This window comes from Sceloporus occidentalis, unplaced genomic scaffold (assembly GCF_023333645.1).
Source record: "Sceloporus occidentalis isolate IW3139 unplaced genomic scaffold, rSceOcc1.0.p SCAF_24, whole genome shotgun sequence".
NCBI lineage: Eukaryota > Metazoa > Chordata > Lepidosauria > Squamata > Phrynosomatidae > Sceloporus > Sceloporus occidentalis.
In genome coordinates this window covers 195200-210822 of record NW_028317004.1, presented here as the reverse complement: position 1 = coordinate 210822, position 15623 = coordinate 195200, and the positions used below count along the sequence as shown (strand labels likewise).

General features: G+C 41.6%; 1 protein-coding gene across 1 annotated transcript; it reads left to right on the top strand.

The window, feature by feature from the left end:
* The first annotated feature begins 13393 nt into the window (after nucleotides 1–13393).
* LOC149300439 (leukotriene B4 receptor 1-like) lies at nucleotides 13394–14889 on the top strand. The gene is made up of 2 exons (XM_089484967.1): nucleotides 13394–13405; nucleotides 13795–14889. The coding sequence occupies exons 1-2, from the start codon at nucleotides 13394–13396 to the stop codon at nucleotides 14887–14889; spliced, it is 1107 nt and encodes a 368-aa protein (XP_089341093.1).
* The last annotated feature ends 734 nt before the right edge of the window (nucleotides 14890–15623 follow it).

Below are 15623 nucleotides of genomic sequence, written 5' to 3'. Positions count from 1 at the left end.
TCCGCAGCAAGTGCAACCAGGGGGGAGAAACTGCCCTTACCATTAGGGACATTTGAGGCATGACACTAGCCAGGAAGCGAACTGGCATTGAAGAGACGCTGGCACCACCACCACCAGCAGCAGTAGCAGCATTAGAAAAGGTGAATGAGTGGGCAATTGACGACCCGCTCACCTGTTTCACCCCAGGGCAAAGCATCCAAAGACTGTCAGTCCTTGGCGTTTAGGAGCAGACTTCCAGAACTCAGACACTAGGCCCTAGCGTAAATTGGCTACACCGGCGGAGGTAGCAGGCATTGCCACACCGCAGCAAGTGCAACCAGGGGGAGAAACTACCCTCTCCATTAGGGACATTTGAGGCATGATTTCAGCCAGGAAGCGAACTGGCAAAAGATACTGGCACCACCACCAGCAGCAGCGTTGGAAACGGAAAAAGGTGAATGAGTGGGCAATTGACGACCCACTCACCTGTTTCACCCCAGGGCAAAGCATCCGAAGACTGTCAGTCCTTGGCGTTTGGGAGCGGACTTCCAGAACTCAGACACTAGGCCCTAGCGTAAATTGGCTACACCGGCGGAGGTAGCAGGCATTGCCACACCGCAGCAAGTGCAACCAGGGGGAGAAACTACCCTCTCCATTAGGGACATTTGAGGCATGATTTCAGCCAGGAAGCGAACTGGCAAAAGATACTGGCACCACCACCAGCAGCAGCTTTGGAAACGGAAAAAGGTGAATGAGTGGGCAATTGACGACCCGCTCACCTGTTTCACCCCAGGGCAAAGCATCCGAAGACTGTCAGTCCTTGGCGTTTGGGAGCGGACTTCCAGAACTCAGACACTAGGCCCTAGCGTAAACTGGCTACACCGGCGGAGGTAGCAGACGTTGCCACACCACAAACACGTGCAACCAGGGGGAGAAACTACCTTAAACATTACAGAGAAAAAAAATTAACTTTCCAAGCTAAGAGCTGGGTAACCCAACTTGGGCAGATTGAATTTAAGAAAGGCAACCTGCTTCATCAGATGAGGTGCCATGCGTGAGCGCTGTGGACTCAGTATGTTTCCACTCATAGAAAACACGCGCTCACTTTGAACAGTGGTTGGCGGACATGATAGTAGCTGCTGCGCAACCCATGAGAGTGCAGGCCACACACTCTTCTTTTCATCCCAGTAGCTAAGAGGATCAACATTAGGCGCAGAAGGAACTTCACAGAGGTAAAGTTTGACATTTCAGCAGCACTACTCTCCTTTCTGCTGCTAGCTCTGTCAGATGGTCCAACTATACTCCCAAGTGCCTCTTCCCAAAACGCAGCTGCTCCACTCAGCTGTGTTGTGCTGCTTGTGGCACTGCTGCTGATGCTGCTGCTAGGAGTAGCAGACCACATCATCTCTTCCTCCTCCTGCACCTCTCCCTCCTCGGACAGCATTCCCATTTTACGCTGCCAGTCACGCACCTTGTTGACCAATTGCTCCCGGTAGCTACTGAGAACATTAAATTTCAAAGCTAGCTTTCCCTTAATTCTTGGATCACAAAGGCACGCTAGCATCATTTCGGGACTCTCTTCCATTCGTTTGCGAAGGTGTACTTTTAGCAGATCCTTCAGCTTCCTGGCTATGGCTGCTACGTCAGGATGTAGAGTGCCACCTTGAACAGCCTCACGGTTTCCAAGGAACACATCCATCTTGCTGCCTAGATGGGAGAACACTGGGATTACCTGGGCCAGACTGGCAGTGTTTGAGCTTAAATTTTCTGTGGCATCCCTGAATGGTTTAAGGACTGCCACTAGCTGGGCGATCACTGTCCAATCCTCCCTATTCAATGGAGAGGTAATCCCAATATTGTGCTCTGAGGCAAGATTATGGATTGCCCTCTGCTGCTCCAAAATCCTCTCCAGCATGTCTAACGTGGAGTTCCACCGTGTACTGACATCCTGGCGTAGGCAGTGTACGGGAAGACCTGACCTCTCTTGCTCTTCCCTCAAAAGTTGGCTAGCCTTAACACTATGGTGAAAGTGCCCAGCGATCTTTCTGCAGCGGGACAGAACTACTGCTGCCACATTAGTTCCTTCTGACATTGCTGCCTTCACTACAAGATGGATGATGTGGGCTGCACAGCGCACACCAACAATATGACCATCTTGCAGCGCTTTCACCATATTGGCACCTCCGTCAGTTACCACAAAACCAACTTCAACATTGGTGCCCGCCTCTGCTCCCACCCAAAGGCTAAACATTTTCCTCATTGCATGCAGAATATTTTGGGAAGTGTGCTTTTCATCCATCACTTCTGCATGGAGAAGGAAAGATCGGTAGCCTGCTGCAGCAGCTTCCTTAGACACACCGGGCTGCCACCAGTGTGCTGTCAAAGAAAGAAAGGCATGCTGGCCGCTAGGTGCACTCCACAAATCTGTAGTGAAATGAACACACTGACCAGCAGCCTTGGAAAGCGCCTCTTTCACTGCTGCAACACAGGACCGATACAATGAGGGGACAATGTTCCTGCTGAAAGTGGAACGTGACGGAACTGTATATTGTGGAGCCACAGCCGCCATCAATTGTTTGAAAGGCTCCCCTTCGATCATAGAGAAGGATGCCCCTCCAACAGCAATGAACTGACCAATCAGTCGCGTTACTTTATTGGCCTGCTGTTTGGGCATTGACCTTTTGGATTGGAATGCCACAAATTGTTCCAGGGTGGGCTGGACATGCAGTGCTCCAACCTGCCTTGGTCTCTGGCTGCCAGCACTAGCTGCTGCTGCTGCTGCTGCTGCTATTGGCTCAGAAGAAGAAGCTGTTGGGGTTTTTCCACGGCCACCAGCTATGCTGCCTGCACTAAGTTTTACTTCTGCATCTTTCCCCAATAGCACAGCGTTGTGTTGAGTGCTGAGGTGATGCTTCATGCTAGCACTGGTAAAATGGCCAGACACTTTCCCTCTGCTTATTAGCTTCCCACAATGTTTGCACTTTCCATAGCGCCCTTCTTCAACATTTTCAAAGTGCTCCCAAATTGGGGCGCGCATAGCCTTGGAGTGTGCCTTGGGTGCTGCTCCTACTGCTCGGGGTGGATGAACAGAGGCAGAACTAGTGGTGGTGGGACTGGTGGTAACAGTACTGGCCATAGTGGGACTGCTAAATGCTTTAGATTTGCTAGGTTTTGCTGCTGCTGCTGGTGGTGGTGGTGGTGATGGTGATGATCGTAGCGGAGAAGGTGGAGGCTCAGGGGAAAATTGTGCACTAGTCATTTGGACACTGCTCCCTGAGGAATCTGATTCCTGACCACTCATCTCCTCTACTTCCTCTGGCTCATAGTCTAGCTCTTCATTAGCCAGATAGAATGGAATTCCTGCTAGGCTGGAGCTAAGACTGATATCGTCGTGAGACTCGTGACTAGTAGTAGTGCGAGCAGGAAGAATAGACTGTGCACTTGGCCTCTCAGTCTCAGGCTCCTCTGCTACCTCGCTAGGTGGAGTCCCACTATGTGTAGCCCTCTCTCTAACTGTCTTTACAAAAATTTTGTAAGGACTTGGTGGCTTGCTAGAGGTACTAGGAGGACATGGCGTGGCGGTACCAGTGGGAACAGTAGGCACAGCACTAGTGGTGGTGGGGGTGGTGGTGGTGGTGGTGGTTTTCCCTACAAAGGAATGAGATCGCTTTTGTTTGGGACCCCTCTGAGTCTTGCTGCTAATTTGGCTCTGCTTGGTACCTTGCATGCTGCTTGTGGATGGGGAAGATGCTGCTTGGGGCAAAAGGCACTTCTTTTTAGTCACTGGGCTGGTACTACTTGTGCTACCCTTTAACTTTGAACGTGCTTCTGGTGCTTTAGGCTTTCCGTAAAAAACCATAGAGCTTGTGGGCCTAGCCGCACTACTACTGCCTGCTTTTGGTGCCTTTCCTTTACTTGATGATCCTTCAAGCAATGCTTCCCCAAATGATAAGCGAGAGCTTGGCCTACTTGGCCGACTAGACTGACGCAAAGGCTGCATCTTAGAACTGGTGGTGGTGCTGGTGGTGGTGGTGGTAGATGGAGCTTGTCCCTCCTTAGTCCCAAAAGGAGGATCCATTTCAAATTTTGTGTTGTGTGTGTAGTGTAGTGTTTAAAAAACTATAAAAAAATAAAAAATAAATAAAAAAAAAGGAAAAATGAATTAAAGACAAAAAAATTAGAGGAAGTTCTCTTCAGTGCTACTGCTTAAAAAGTAAAACTATGCACTACTGCACTGTGCTGTTGTGTGCAATCTGGCAAAGTGCTAAAGTTATTTAAATTATTAATTCAAGATTAACTATTTAATAACTAGCAGTATTTTATTTTTAATTTGAATTTACACGGGCCTAAGAGCTTAGCCTACTACTATGCTAGCCTAAAGCTATATTTCCTTACTATAAGTCTACCTCTAGGCAGACGCTCTCAAACCCACTAAGCTAAAGTGAGGTTAAATCAGATTCAGTATGGTTTATTAATTAATATTAAGTTATATAATATTAATAGATTAGAAATAATTTACTTATATATTATGTATTATAGATAGAAGAATATAGATTATGAATTAGAATTTAGAATTAGAATTACTTATATTATAGATTATGAATTAGAATTTATATTGTTATATATTATTTATAATATATTATAGATTAAGATTAAAGAAGATTAGAATTATTTTAGTACTACAGCTAGTAGCTTGAAGCTTTGCTTAGTACAGCTCGTCACAGTCAATTTTTCTTGAGAAGAATTAGAAATAAAATAAAATGTCACAGCAAAACAGTTAGCTTCACTGCTTGCTGAACAAAAACACACAGCACTTATGCGGCTGCACTCACTAGCCCAACAAGTTCACTTCACTGATGGACTGAGGTGAGCAAAACACTAAGGGTACTTTTAATAAAATTGAAATAAAATGTAAAATAAATGAGAAAATCTTTGCAAAACAGTTAACGTCACTGCTTGCTGATCAAAAAAAAACACAGCACTTATGCGGCTGCACTCACTAGCCCAACAAGTTCACTTCACTGATGGACTGAGGTGAGCAAAACAAATGAAATAAAATGAAAGATTATTAATTAAGAAAAATTGACTTGGTCTCTTGCTGTTGCTAAAACAAAGCACAAACTATAGAGCTGCAGCACCAGTACTAATAAGATTAGCTGAACTATACGCTAGTAGTAATTAATTAATATTATTACTTTTATTTATAGCTAATTTAATTAACTATTAAGATAAGAAAGAATTATAGAATTATTGATATTACTGATTTTAGATTAGACACTAGTAGATGTCTTGAATGTCTACAGTACACTCTACACTAGTATACTATTACTAACTATAACTGACAAATATATATATAATTTTATAATGAATTCAATTATTAATTATATTAATTAATATTACTGATTTTAAATTAGACACTAGTAGATGAATGTCTACAGTACACTCTACACTAGTATACTATAGTATATATATATATGACTGACAAATATATATATATATATAATATTATAATGAACTATTAAATTATAGACTATATTAAATTATTATTTATAAATTCTATTTAATTTATTTAAGCAGGACAGGCAGTACGCACTAGTGCCAGCCCAGGGCAAGGGCACCCCAGTGCCACTGAGACACTGGGTGCACTGTCAACTCAACAGCACTTACACTACAGTTGATGACAAATTAAATAAAAAAAAAATTTAATTAATCAAATTATTATTATTAATTATATTAAGTAGCACTGAAGTGAGGATGAAGTACACTGTGAGAAATGGCAGGCTAAGGCTTACCAGTCTCACACAGAACAGAACAATCTCTCTGTAACGCTCGGATGCAGCACAGCAGTGTTGCCAAAGCAGTCACAGCGAAAAATGAATGGATCTCTCAGGCAAGCTCTGGTCTTATAAAGGCGCCTTCAGAATTCAAAAAACAGCAGCACAGGCATTGGACGAGACCCTTAGCGTGACGTCACAAGAGTGAGCTGATTGGACAGACGAGATCAGCTCACTCCTGTTTGAAATTTTGGCGGCTGCGCGGCAAAAACGAAGACGATCGAACATTCTTCGTGGTTGGGAGTCTTCGTCTTCTCCTACGTTTTGCCGGCACTGTATTCTCTTCGGCGTGTCTTCGGAACGAACAAAAAAACGGCCTCTTCGTGCTCGTTTTCATGTTAGCCCGAAGACGAATGCGCAAGTCTAGTAGACAGGTGATTGTAGGGTAATCTTATCTGCTATCAGCAGAATAAGCAATGAGGTAAATAGATCGTTGTACTGACATCCAGAATCAGCAAAATTCTTCAACTTCCACAAGTGTGTGTGTTGGTATATTAGTATGTGTGTGGATATATAAGCCATGGCTGGCTATGTTAGTGTGTGTCTGGGTATTTTAGTGCGTGAACATGTCTTTGTTTCGGTATGCTAGAGTGTGGATATAGGTAGTGTAAGTATGTGTTTGTGTCAAGGTATATATGTGAGTGTATGAGAAGGGAGGAAGACAAGAAGAACAAGAAGAGGCAAGAGAAGAAGTGGAGCTGTGAGAAAGTAGACAGGGACACTGAAGCAGTTTGTAGGAAGGTAGGAAGATGTTAAGTAAGTGAGACTTTATGTATTTGCTGGTGGTTCTTTTATCAGATCTGCTGGGGTAGGTTTTATGGCCAAGCTATTGGAGGGAGCTGCATCGGAGGTCTCCAGCTTTCGAAAAGTTTCTCAAGTCTTCCGTCAGAAGAGCAGAAATGAAAACTTGGGGACGTTGCAGAGGAAAGCAAGACATTTTCCACCAATCCTACAGAGTAACAAAATACCTGCTGTATGAATATATGATTAGGTTGGATCAATTAAAGTGTTTAGAGCTAAAGAATATATACCGTTTTTTCTAGATTATAAAACGAGGTTTTTTTTTCAGAAAAATAACCATCGTCTTATATTTGAGGTCGTCTTCTAACCAGACCTCAAATAGAGGTCTGACTACAAGACTAAGATCCAGATCCCCCGCAATGCTGCAGGGGATCTGGATCCTCCTCTCTGGCAGCCAGTGGAGGTCAGAGGTCTGTGCAATGCGCGCAGGCAACCTCCGCTGCTGCCGGCACTTCTGCTGGAGCTCCTATGATGGAGTGCCGGCATCACATGACCTTCCGGTGCTCATTTATAGAAGCCCCGGCAGACCACCACACCTCAAGGAATCTGAAGCATGGGGAGAAGTCTATGGAAGCACTGGTAAGTCGGGGGAGGGTAAAGGTGGCATATGGGGGGGTATAAGGGCTTTCTGGAGGCAGAGTGGCATATAGGGGTTAAAATGAATATCAGGGAGGCAGACTGGCATATAGGGGGTTAAAAGGAATATCAGGGAGGCAGACTGGCATATAGGGGGTTAAAAGGAATATCAGGGAGGCAGAGTGGCATTTAGGGGGTTAAAAGCAATATCAGGGAGGCAGACTGGCATATAGGGGGTTAAAAGGAATATCAGGGAGGCAGAGTGGCATATAGGGGGTTAAAAGCAATATCAGGGAGGCAGAGTGGCATCAGGGAGGCAGAGTGGCATATAGGGGATTTAAAGGAATATCAGGTAGGCAGACTAACACAGAGGTTTCCAAGTTTTTTCTGGAGTGGTCCACTTCATCAGAAATGTATGTATGTGTGCGTGGGCCGCACTCATTTTCCACTGAGAGAAAATATGGCCTTTTAGCCTTATAATGCATATTAATACAAGGTTAATTTGGCGATAGTTAAAAAAGCAGTGGAAAAGTTTTTTTATATGTCAGTGGCAGCCAGTGGAGGTCAGAGGTCTGTGCGATGTCTGTGCGATCAGAGATGCTACCTGTGCCATGAGCTACACCAGAATAGGCAGCTAAATGCATGGCTGAAGTCTTGACGTAAGAAGGAGGGCTTTGGGTTTTTAGAGCACCGGGCTAATTTTGCTTTGGGGTACTATCTCTATAGTCATGATGGATTGCACCTGAATGCAAGAGGGTCCAATGTGCTTGGGGAGAGCATGGCTAGGCGGTTGGAGGAGATTTTAAACTACGAATGGGGGGGGAATAAATACTGGGTTAGACAGTATAGAAAGGGAAGGCGATTTACTTAGTAACCGGGTGGGTGGATCTGGGGGCTTGGTCTACAGATAATAGGGAGAAACATATATTTTGCCCCCCCCAAAGCAAGGACAGAAAACGATTGCAGCATTAGTTTTAAACGACAAGCTAAAAGTCATGTCTACAAATGCTCGCAGTTTAGGGAATAAGATCCATGAACTTGTAACAGTTGTGGCAACTGAGAATGTTGATATAGTGGCTGTTACTGAGACATGGTATAATGAGAAAAATGACTGGGACATATCAATACCGGGGTACTCTTTATATAGAAAAGACAGAAAGGGCAGGAAAGAGGGAGGGGTGGCCCTATATGTGAAAAAATAACATAAAATCTAACTTAACACAAATTGGTGAGGAGAACATAGAGTCGGTTTGGGTTACAGTACAATTTGGCAAAAGTAACTCGCGTAGGTGTGATTTATAGACCCCCAGGACAAGTAGAAGAACTAGATCATTTATTAGTGGAGGAAATAGCTAAAATCACAGTGAAGGGGGATGTTATAATCATGGGTGACTTTAATCTCCCTGATGTGAACTGGAAAACGAAAGTAGTTGGTTGTACCCGGAGTGCGGATATTCTAAACTGGGATTATCTTTAAAACAAGTAGTTGAGGAACCAACTCGTAAGGAGGCCATATTGGATTTAGTGTTCACAAATGGAGATTTGTTAACAGATATTTCTGTAGGTGAAAGTTTGGGATCTAGTGATCATCAGTCTGTGTGGTGTAATATACGAACAGTGACTGATTCACACCACACAAAAACAAACGTTTTAGATTTTAGAAAAGCTGACTTTTCTAAAATGAGAATATGTGTAGAGGAGTCATTATCAGACTGTGGCAATTTAAATGGCTCCCAGAGAAATGGGATTATTTAAAAATTGTATTCTTGAAGATAACAGAAAATTGAAATATGTGAGTTTATCGAGGCGGAGGTTCTACTTCAGTTGTCTAAGGTAAAGACAAATAAGTCAATGGGGCCTGATGGGATACACCCCAAGTTATTAAAAGAGCTTGGGGTGTACTAGCTAAACCGTTAACTGATATATTTAACGAATCATTGGTAACGGGAGTTGTCCCTGGGGATTGGAAAGTAGCGAATGTTGTGCCCATTCACAAAAAAGGCAGTAGGGAGGAGTCAGGCAACTACAGGCCAGTTAGTCTTACATCTGTAGTAGGGAAATTAATGGAAACAATGTTAAAGGAAAGAATTGTTGAACATCTGAAGTCACATGGGTTTCAAGATCAAAAACAACATGGGTTTACCTCAGGAAGATCATGACAAACGAATCTTATTGATTTTTTGATTGGGTGACTAAAGTAATTGATCAAGGTGGTGCAGTAGACATTGCGTATCTAGATTTCAGTAAGGCCTTTGACACTGTCCCACATAGAAGATTTATAAATAAACTGCAATCTCTGAGTTTAGATGCCAATGTTGTTGAATGGATTAGGGAGTGGCTGAGTGACAGACAACAGAGGGTTGTAGTCAATGGCCTGAGGTATCCAGTGGGATACCTCAGGGATCTGTACTTGGACCCATTCTCTTTAATATTTTTATCAGTGATATTGCAGATGGTCTATGTGCTGACGACACAAAAATTTGCAACAGGGTTGATGTTCCTGGAGGAAGAAGCCAAATGGCAAATGATTTAGGTAAACTAGAAAAATGGTCAGAGCCATATATATATAGATATGTTGGAGAAAGTTCAGAGAAGGGCTACTAAAATGGTTTATGGATTACAGGATAAACCTTACCAGGGCAGGTTAAAGGATCTTAACATATATAGCGTGGAAGAAAGACGTGACAGGGGGATATGACAGAAACATTTAAATACTTAAAGGGAATCAACAAGATAAAGGAAGAGAGTTTATTTAAAAGGAGAAATACTACCACAACGAGAGGACATAGTCATAAGCTGGAGGGGCAAAGGTTTAATGGTAACATCAGGAAATATTACTTTACGGAAAAGGTAGTGGACGCATGGAATAGCCTTCCAGCAGAAGTGGTAGGTGTTAATACAGTAAAGGCATTTAAGCAAGCATGGGGTAGGCATAAGGCCAAGGTAGATACAGGATAAGGGTAGGTACTAAATGCAAAGTACTCAGAGGTTGGGCAGACTGGATGTGCCTACTGGCTCTTATCTTTCTATGTTTCTATGATTGAAGCTGGCTGACTCACACTGGAGGCAGGGCTGGATTAAGAGCATCATGGGTCTGGTGCTGAGGATTTTGGTGGCCATTTTATGGAAATAAATAAATTAGACTCGTCTACATGGATGTGTACTGGAAAAAGATGACATCAGAACAGAACATAATCTTATGTGATGGGATTGGGAGTAATCGGTACACTAAAAAAGTCACCATACACGTGGGATGCCTGAAGCCACAATGTAATGCCACTAATCCTATATAATAAAATATGCAGATTGAAACAGAGTAAATAACACAAAATCTTTACTCTTCCTCCCAATGATTTGACTACAAATTCAAATTGCCGTTTTATCTCTGGATAAGTAAAAATTAAATAGTTCTATTTATTCCTGCAGTAAGTAAAGTGCCAGGAAACACACAACCAAATACACACCAGGACAGGCTCTGCCACACCGACTCCCAAACACACACACCAGGACAGGCTCTGCCACACCGACACCCAAACACACACACCAGGACAGGCTCTGCCACATGCTTTGAATGTGGTCTGCCGGCCCACAGACTGGCCGGCCCACCGTGAAATTTCCCAAAGTCTGACGGGCCACATTTGGACGCCCCTGGACTAGCATATAGGGGGTTAAAAGGGATATCAGGGAGGCAGACTGGCATATAGGGGGTATAAGGCATATCTGGCATCAAAGTGGCATATCAGAGAGGCAGAGTGGCATATCAGGGGGTGTAAGGCATTTCTGGGGGGCAGAGTGGCATATAAAGGGTTTTAAGCCATATCTTGGGGCAGATGTGCATAACTGGGGGAAGGTTAGCAAATACAAGGAAATAAAAACAAAAAATGCATTTTTCTCAATCATAGTTTTTATTAAATATGAAAAAATAGTTTACATGTGAATTAATATTTACTAGTAATACTTTTTTCTTATAGGTCATCTTATAATCAGGGTGTATAAAGGCTGTCTTGCACAGCGGGCAATTACTTTCAAGGGATCCATGTATAAAGTGGATATAGAGGCAAAAGGTGATTATTGATGACCTTATTTTCATGTGCCTACCCAGAATCCCTTGTGGTTGCGGCAGCACCATGAGACTCTCTTCTGTTTTAATTACTTAAGGACATATTTCAATAGAGAAAATGCATATATGGAATCTAATTTAACATCTATTTTAAAGAATGGTTGACTATTATTGAAAGGCATTAAAATCATACTTGGAAAACTGAGGCGCTGCAGTTTGAAATGATTGGAAAATGTTGGTTAGAATTGGGAATGACATGAAAAAAGGGGGAAAGGAGAGAGCTAGACACATGAAAGGAAAACTTTGAAAACTTAGCTGGAATCACAAGCAAAGGGTTGTTCACATCACCACCATCAACAAAGATGCCCCTCCTATCACTTTACTCAGTTTTACTCTATGGTATAGTTTGTTATTCAGTAAAGATGCAATAGAGATTTAGTGCTTTACCAAAGTTTTTATCAAAACTAATGCGCTTTTCTCTGATATAAATTAAAAAGTACCAAGTTACTTATATTTGGGCTGCGTGTGATCCTCGACTGAGCTTCAAGCCTATAATGAAGGCATGGGCAATCATGTCAAAAGTTGCTGGATACATACCACTACCTACAGATTTCCAGGGGGCTGCTTCGCAATTAACACAGTGCAGAAAAGTATTGAAAATTAAGTAAACATAAAAGAAACAAAATGAAAAAGAAGAAAATGCAGAAATGTTTGAGTACAACAAAATTGTTATTTATTTTTTTTACCAAGGCGCTCCTCTATGTAAACTACTAACTAGTTAGGTGCTTGTGTCAGTATCTATGCTAGTGAAATGTCCTAATTAAAGACACAGGAGGGCAGTAGCACAAAAAGAAAAGACTGCAGAGTTATAAGGCAGCATGGTTGTATATACTATACAGAAACCCTATTTAACCTAAACATACACAAGTTTAGTATTTTTTAACTGTGTAGGCGAGTATTTTTGATACAGGCTGTGATAAATCATATTCTAAAAGCTTGGAAACAAAATGAGAGTTATGGCACAATGTTTTATTATTCCTAATGTCCTTAAGTTGGACAGTTTGTGTGTACTGATTAACAGCATGGGGAGTGTATGAAATAACCACTTAAAAAGCATTGATTGTAAGATTCCTTTATAGAGGCAAGATGAGAATACAACAGGGTTGACAATAAAAATCCATTTTAAGAAAGACATATTCTTCCATTTGAAAAGTACATTGGATTTATGGGTGTGTGGTTTTGTAGAGTCTTCAGGCTTCACCCTTGGCAACCATTGAATAAGATTCCCACATAGACTTTACACAGATACACGTTTTTCACATGCTGTGGACCAACGGATGTAAAGTATTACCCTGAGTATGTCGGACTTGTAACTAAGAAAGTGTTCTTTAAGTGCCACATACAACAGGATAGTACTTTCAATGTGTTAGATGTAAGACATCCCGCTTTCTAGGACAAGCACTTGTAGCACATGTATAAACATTTGTTGATTTAATACTCATTGTAGGACACTCAGACCCAGCAAAGGTACTGAACTCCAGCGAAAAAACATCCTTAAAGATATAATAGACTGAGTGGTGTGTATTCTAAAGACTGTCCTTAAGAAGGACACATGGGAGGTATGTTATTGTGGTAAGTAAATCTCAAGTGAATTACACTCACCTCTGTCAGTGCCACAAGTGCAATGATAGCTTGATTGCTAAGTGCAATTGCAGATTTGTATAGGAAACTTAATGTATACAGCAACATACTAATAACAAATTACATGTAAACTTTTCATCTAATTTGTATCTTTCAAAAGCTTCCCTTTTCTATTTCTATTTTTTCCTATGTGTTATTCCTATATCGTTTGACTTAAATTCCCCAGACAAATCAGTATGGAAACAAATGAGCTCCTTCACATCAGTGGGTTGCATCTGGACCTGAAGCATCGGAACATTTAAAAATAAGCTTTGAAATCTGTGTTCGTTCAACAAGTCGAGATTTCTACATTCTTTAAGATGCTGTGTGTCATACTTATGTAACTTACGCAATATCCTGCCTACCCCCTTGTGCAACTGTATGGAAGAAGCACTGGACTTCAAATAAATTATCGCTTTGCTTTACATGCACAGTCCCATCTGAAGTACAAGTAGGAGGCATCATGACTGACAGAGTAAGTGCCATATTTGCTAATAAATGTTTTACAGCTCACAGCCTTAATTGTTATACAGGTTAGGAAGGAATATCCATTTGCCAGCAACTCAGTTGACAAGTCACTTGTAATCAACCATGTAACTGCTGCATCATCGGATACTGCCTACTTTATGCATACACACACTCTCACCACTAAAGGTGATAAATAGATCACAGATTTTTTTTGCAAAAGACCCACACTGCTTCAAGTTAATTACTTCACGTATTAAGGCTAAATGCTTTCATTACTGCTAAAAATAATGCACACAACTATGATTTGATAACAAATTGTATGTGTTTCGTGTATTTTTTTTAAATATATAGTGTATTTTCATTAATACGTCTTTCCCCTCTTTTTTTTTTACACAGAATGCTATATCTATCCAGATAACTATAGGTAATTCCACTCCTGCAAACTTCACTCAGCAGGCAATGTTTCCTCCTGCATCTTCTCCACAGGTTGGAATAGCTCTCCTCTCCATAGCTTTCCTACTTGGCTTCCCAGGCAATGCCTTCATTATCTGGACTGTGTTGACCCACCTAAAGAAACGGACAGTAACCTGCATCCTTATTTTACACTTGGCTGTGGCAGATATTATTGTAATCCTAACGGGTCCCTTCTTCATTCATCTTCTGGCCACTGGCAGCTGGGCTTTTGGGAGTATTGTTTGCAAACTCTGCCATTATATTGGATGTCTGAGCATGTATGTCAGTATTTTCCTTATCACATTTATGAGTCTAGATCGCTTCCTGGCTGTAGCCATACCCTTTTCTTCTCAGAAGATAAGAACAAAGACTGCTGTCAGAACCTTGGTTTTGTTGATATGGTCAATAGCCTCAGTGTTGGCTATACCAATGCTAGTATACCGTACGTTACAGATCAAAAACAACAGACTCCAATGTCTACCCTCACACAAAGGTTCTGGGCACATTGTCTTTCAGTACCTATTTGAGAGTCTCTTAGGATTTTTTATCCCATTCACAATTATTGTGTCCTGCTACCTCTACATATGCCTACGTTTACGTAGCCTGAAGTTTCAGAGTAAACAAAAGACAAGTCGGTTGGTCATTTGCATTATTGTGACGTTTGCTCTGTTCTGGATTCCTTATCACACAGTTAATATTCTCCAGGTAATAGGAGAGACAGTCTCAGACTCTAGTACAAGAAAGACGCTCAAAAAAGCAGCTCAATTTGCTCGTCCTAACGTCACAGCTCTTTTCTTTCTTAGTAGTAGTGTTAACCCTGTCCTTTATACATTTGCTGGTGGTTCCTTCATCAAAAAAGCAGGGATAGGCTTCATGGCCAAGCTTTTTGAGGGTACTTCTTCTGAGGCCCTCAGTTTCCGGAAGGTCACTCAAGTCTTCAGACATAAGAGCAGAAATGAGTCTGTAGAACTAGGGTGTCTTAGGGATGGAGAAGTTGAAGGGGAATGTAGAAAATTACCCACCAACCCAACACAATAAAATTAGTACCACAGCTATGTCTCAATATAATTATTAAAAAATCTTCCTAGTTCATATATTTTACAGACGTAAATTTGGCAGCTTTAATTCTCTTTCGAGGGCATTAACCTTAAATGTCCAGTAATAAAGCAGCATAAAATATGTCATGCTAAATAACTAAGTTTCATATGCAGAGGTTAATCTTCCCCAAAATTCTCATGTAACAGGATTGCATGATATGTCTGTAATTACTACAACTGTCAATGTAAATTGATTCCTTGGTGTATCTGGTAAATTAAAAGGGTTTGCAGTTGCACATTAACACTGTCCCAATTTATTTCAATGCTTTCAATTAATTGTTCCATACTTTTTTCCAATTTTAAATCACTTTGCATTGAACTAATAGAGAAGCTTGCAACAATATTTTCCCCATGTTTGGTAAGTAAATGCCAAAAATTGCTTTTTATGCACGTCTATACAGGCAACCCTCCCCTGACAAAAATCGGGATTTAGATTGAGCCTAGTGTTATTATGCCATATTTCTTTTGATTCCCCCATAACTAAAGCACTCACACATACTAACAAACAAACTCACTTTAACACCCAATCACTCTAACACCATCAACCTACATATACATACACACACACTATCTCCTTCATCACACCACTAACCCTAGGACCATCTGACACTCTAACACTATATTCTGACACTCACCCTTACACCATACACTTAAATCAATATTCTAACGTACACA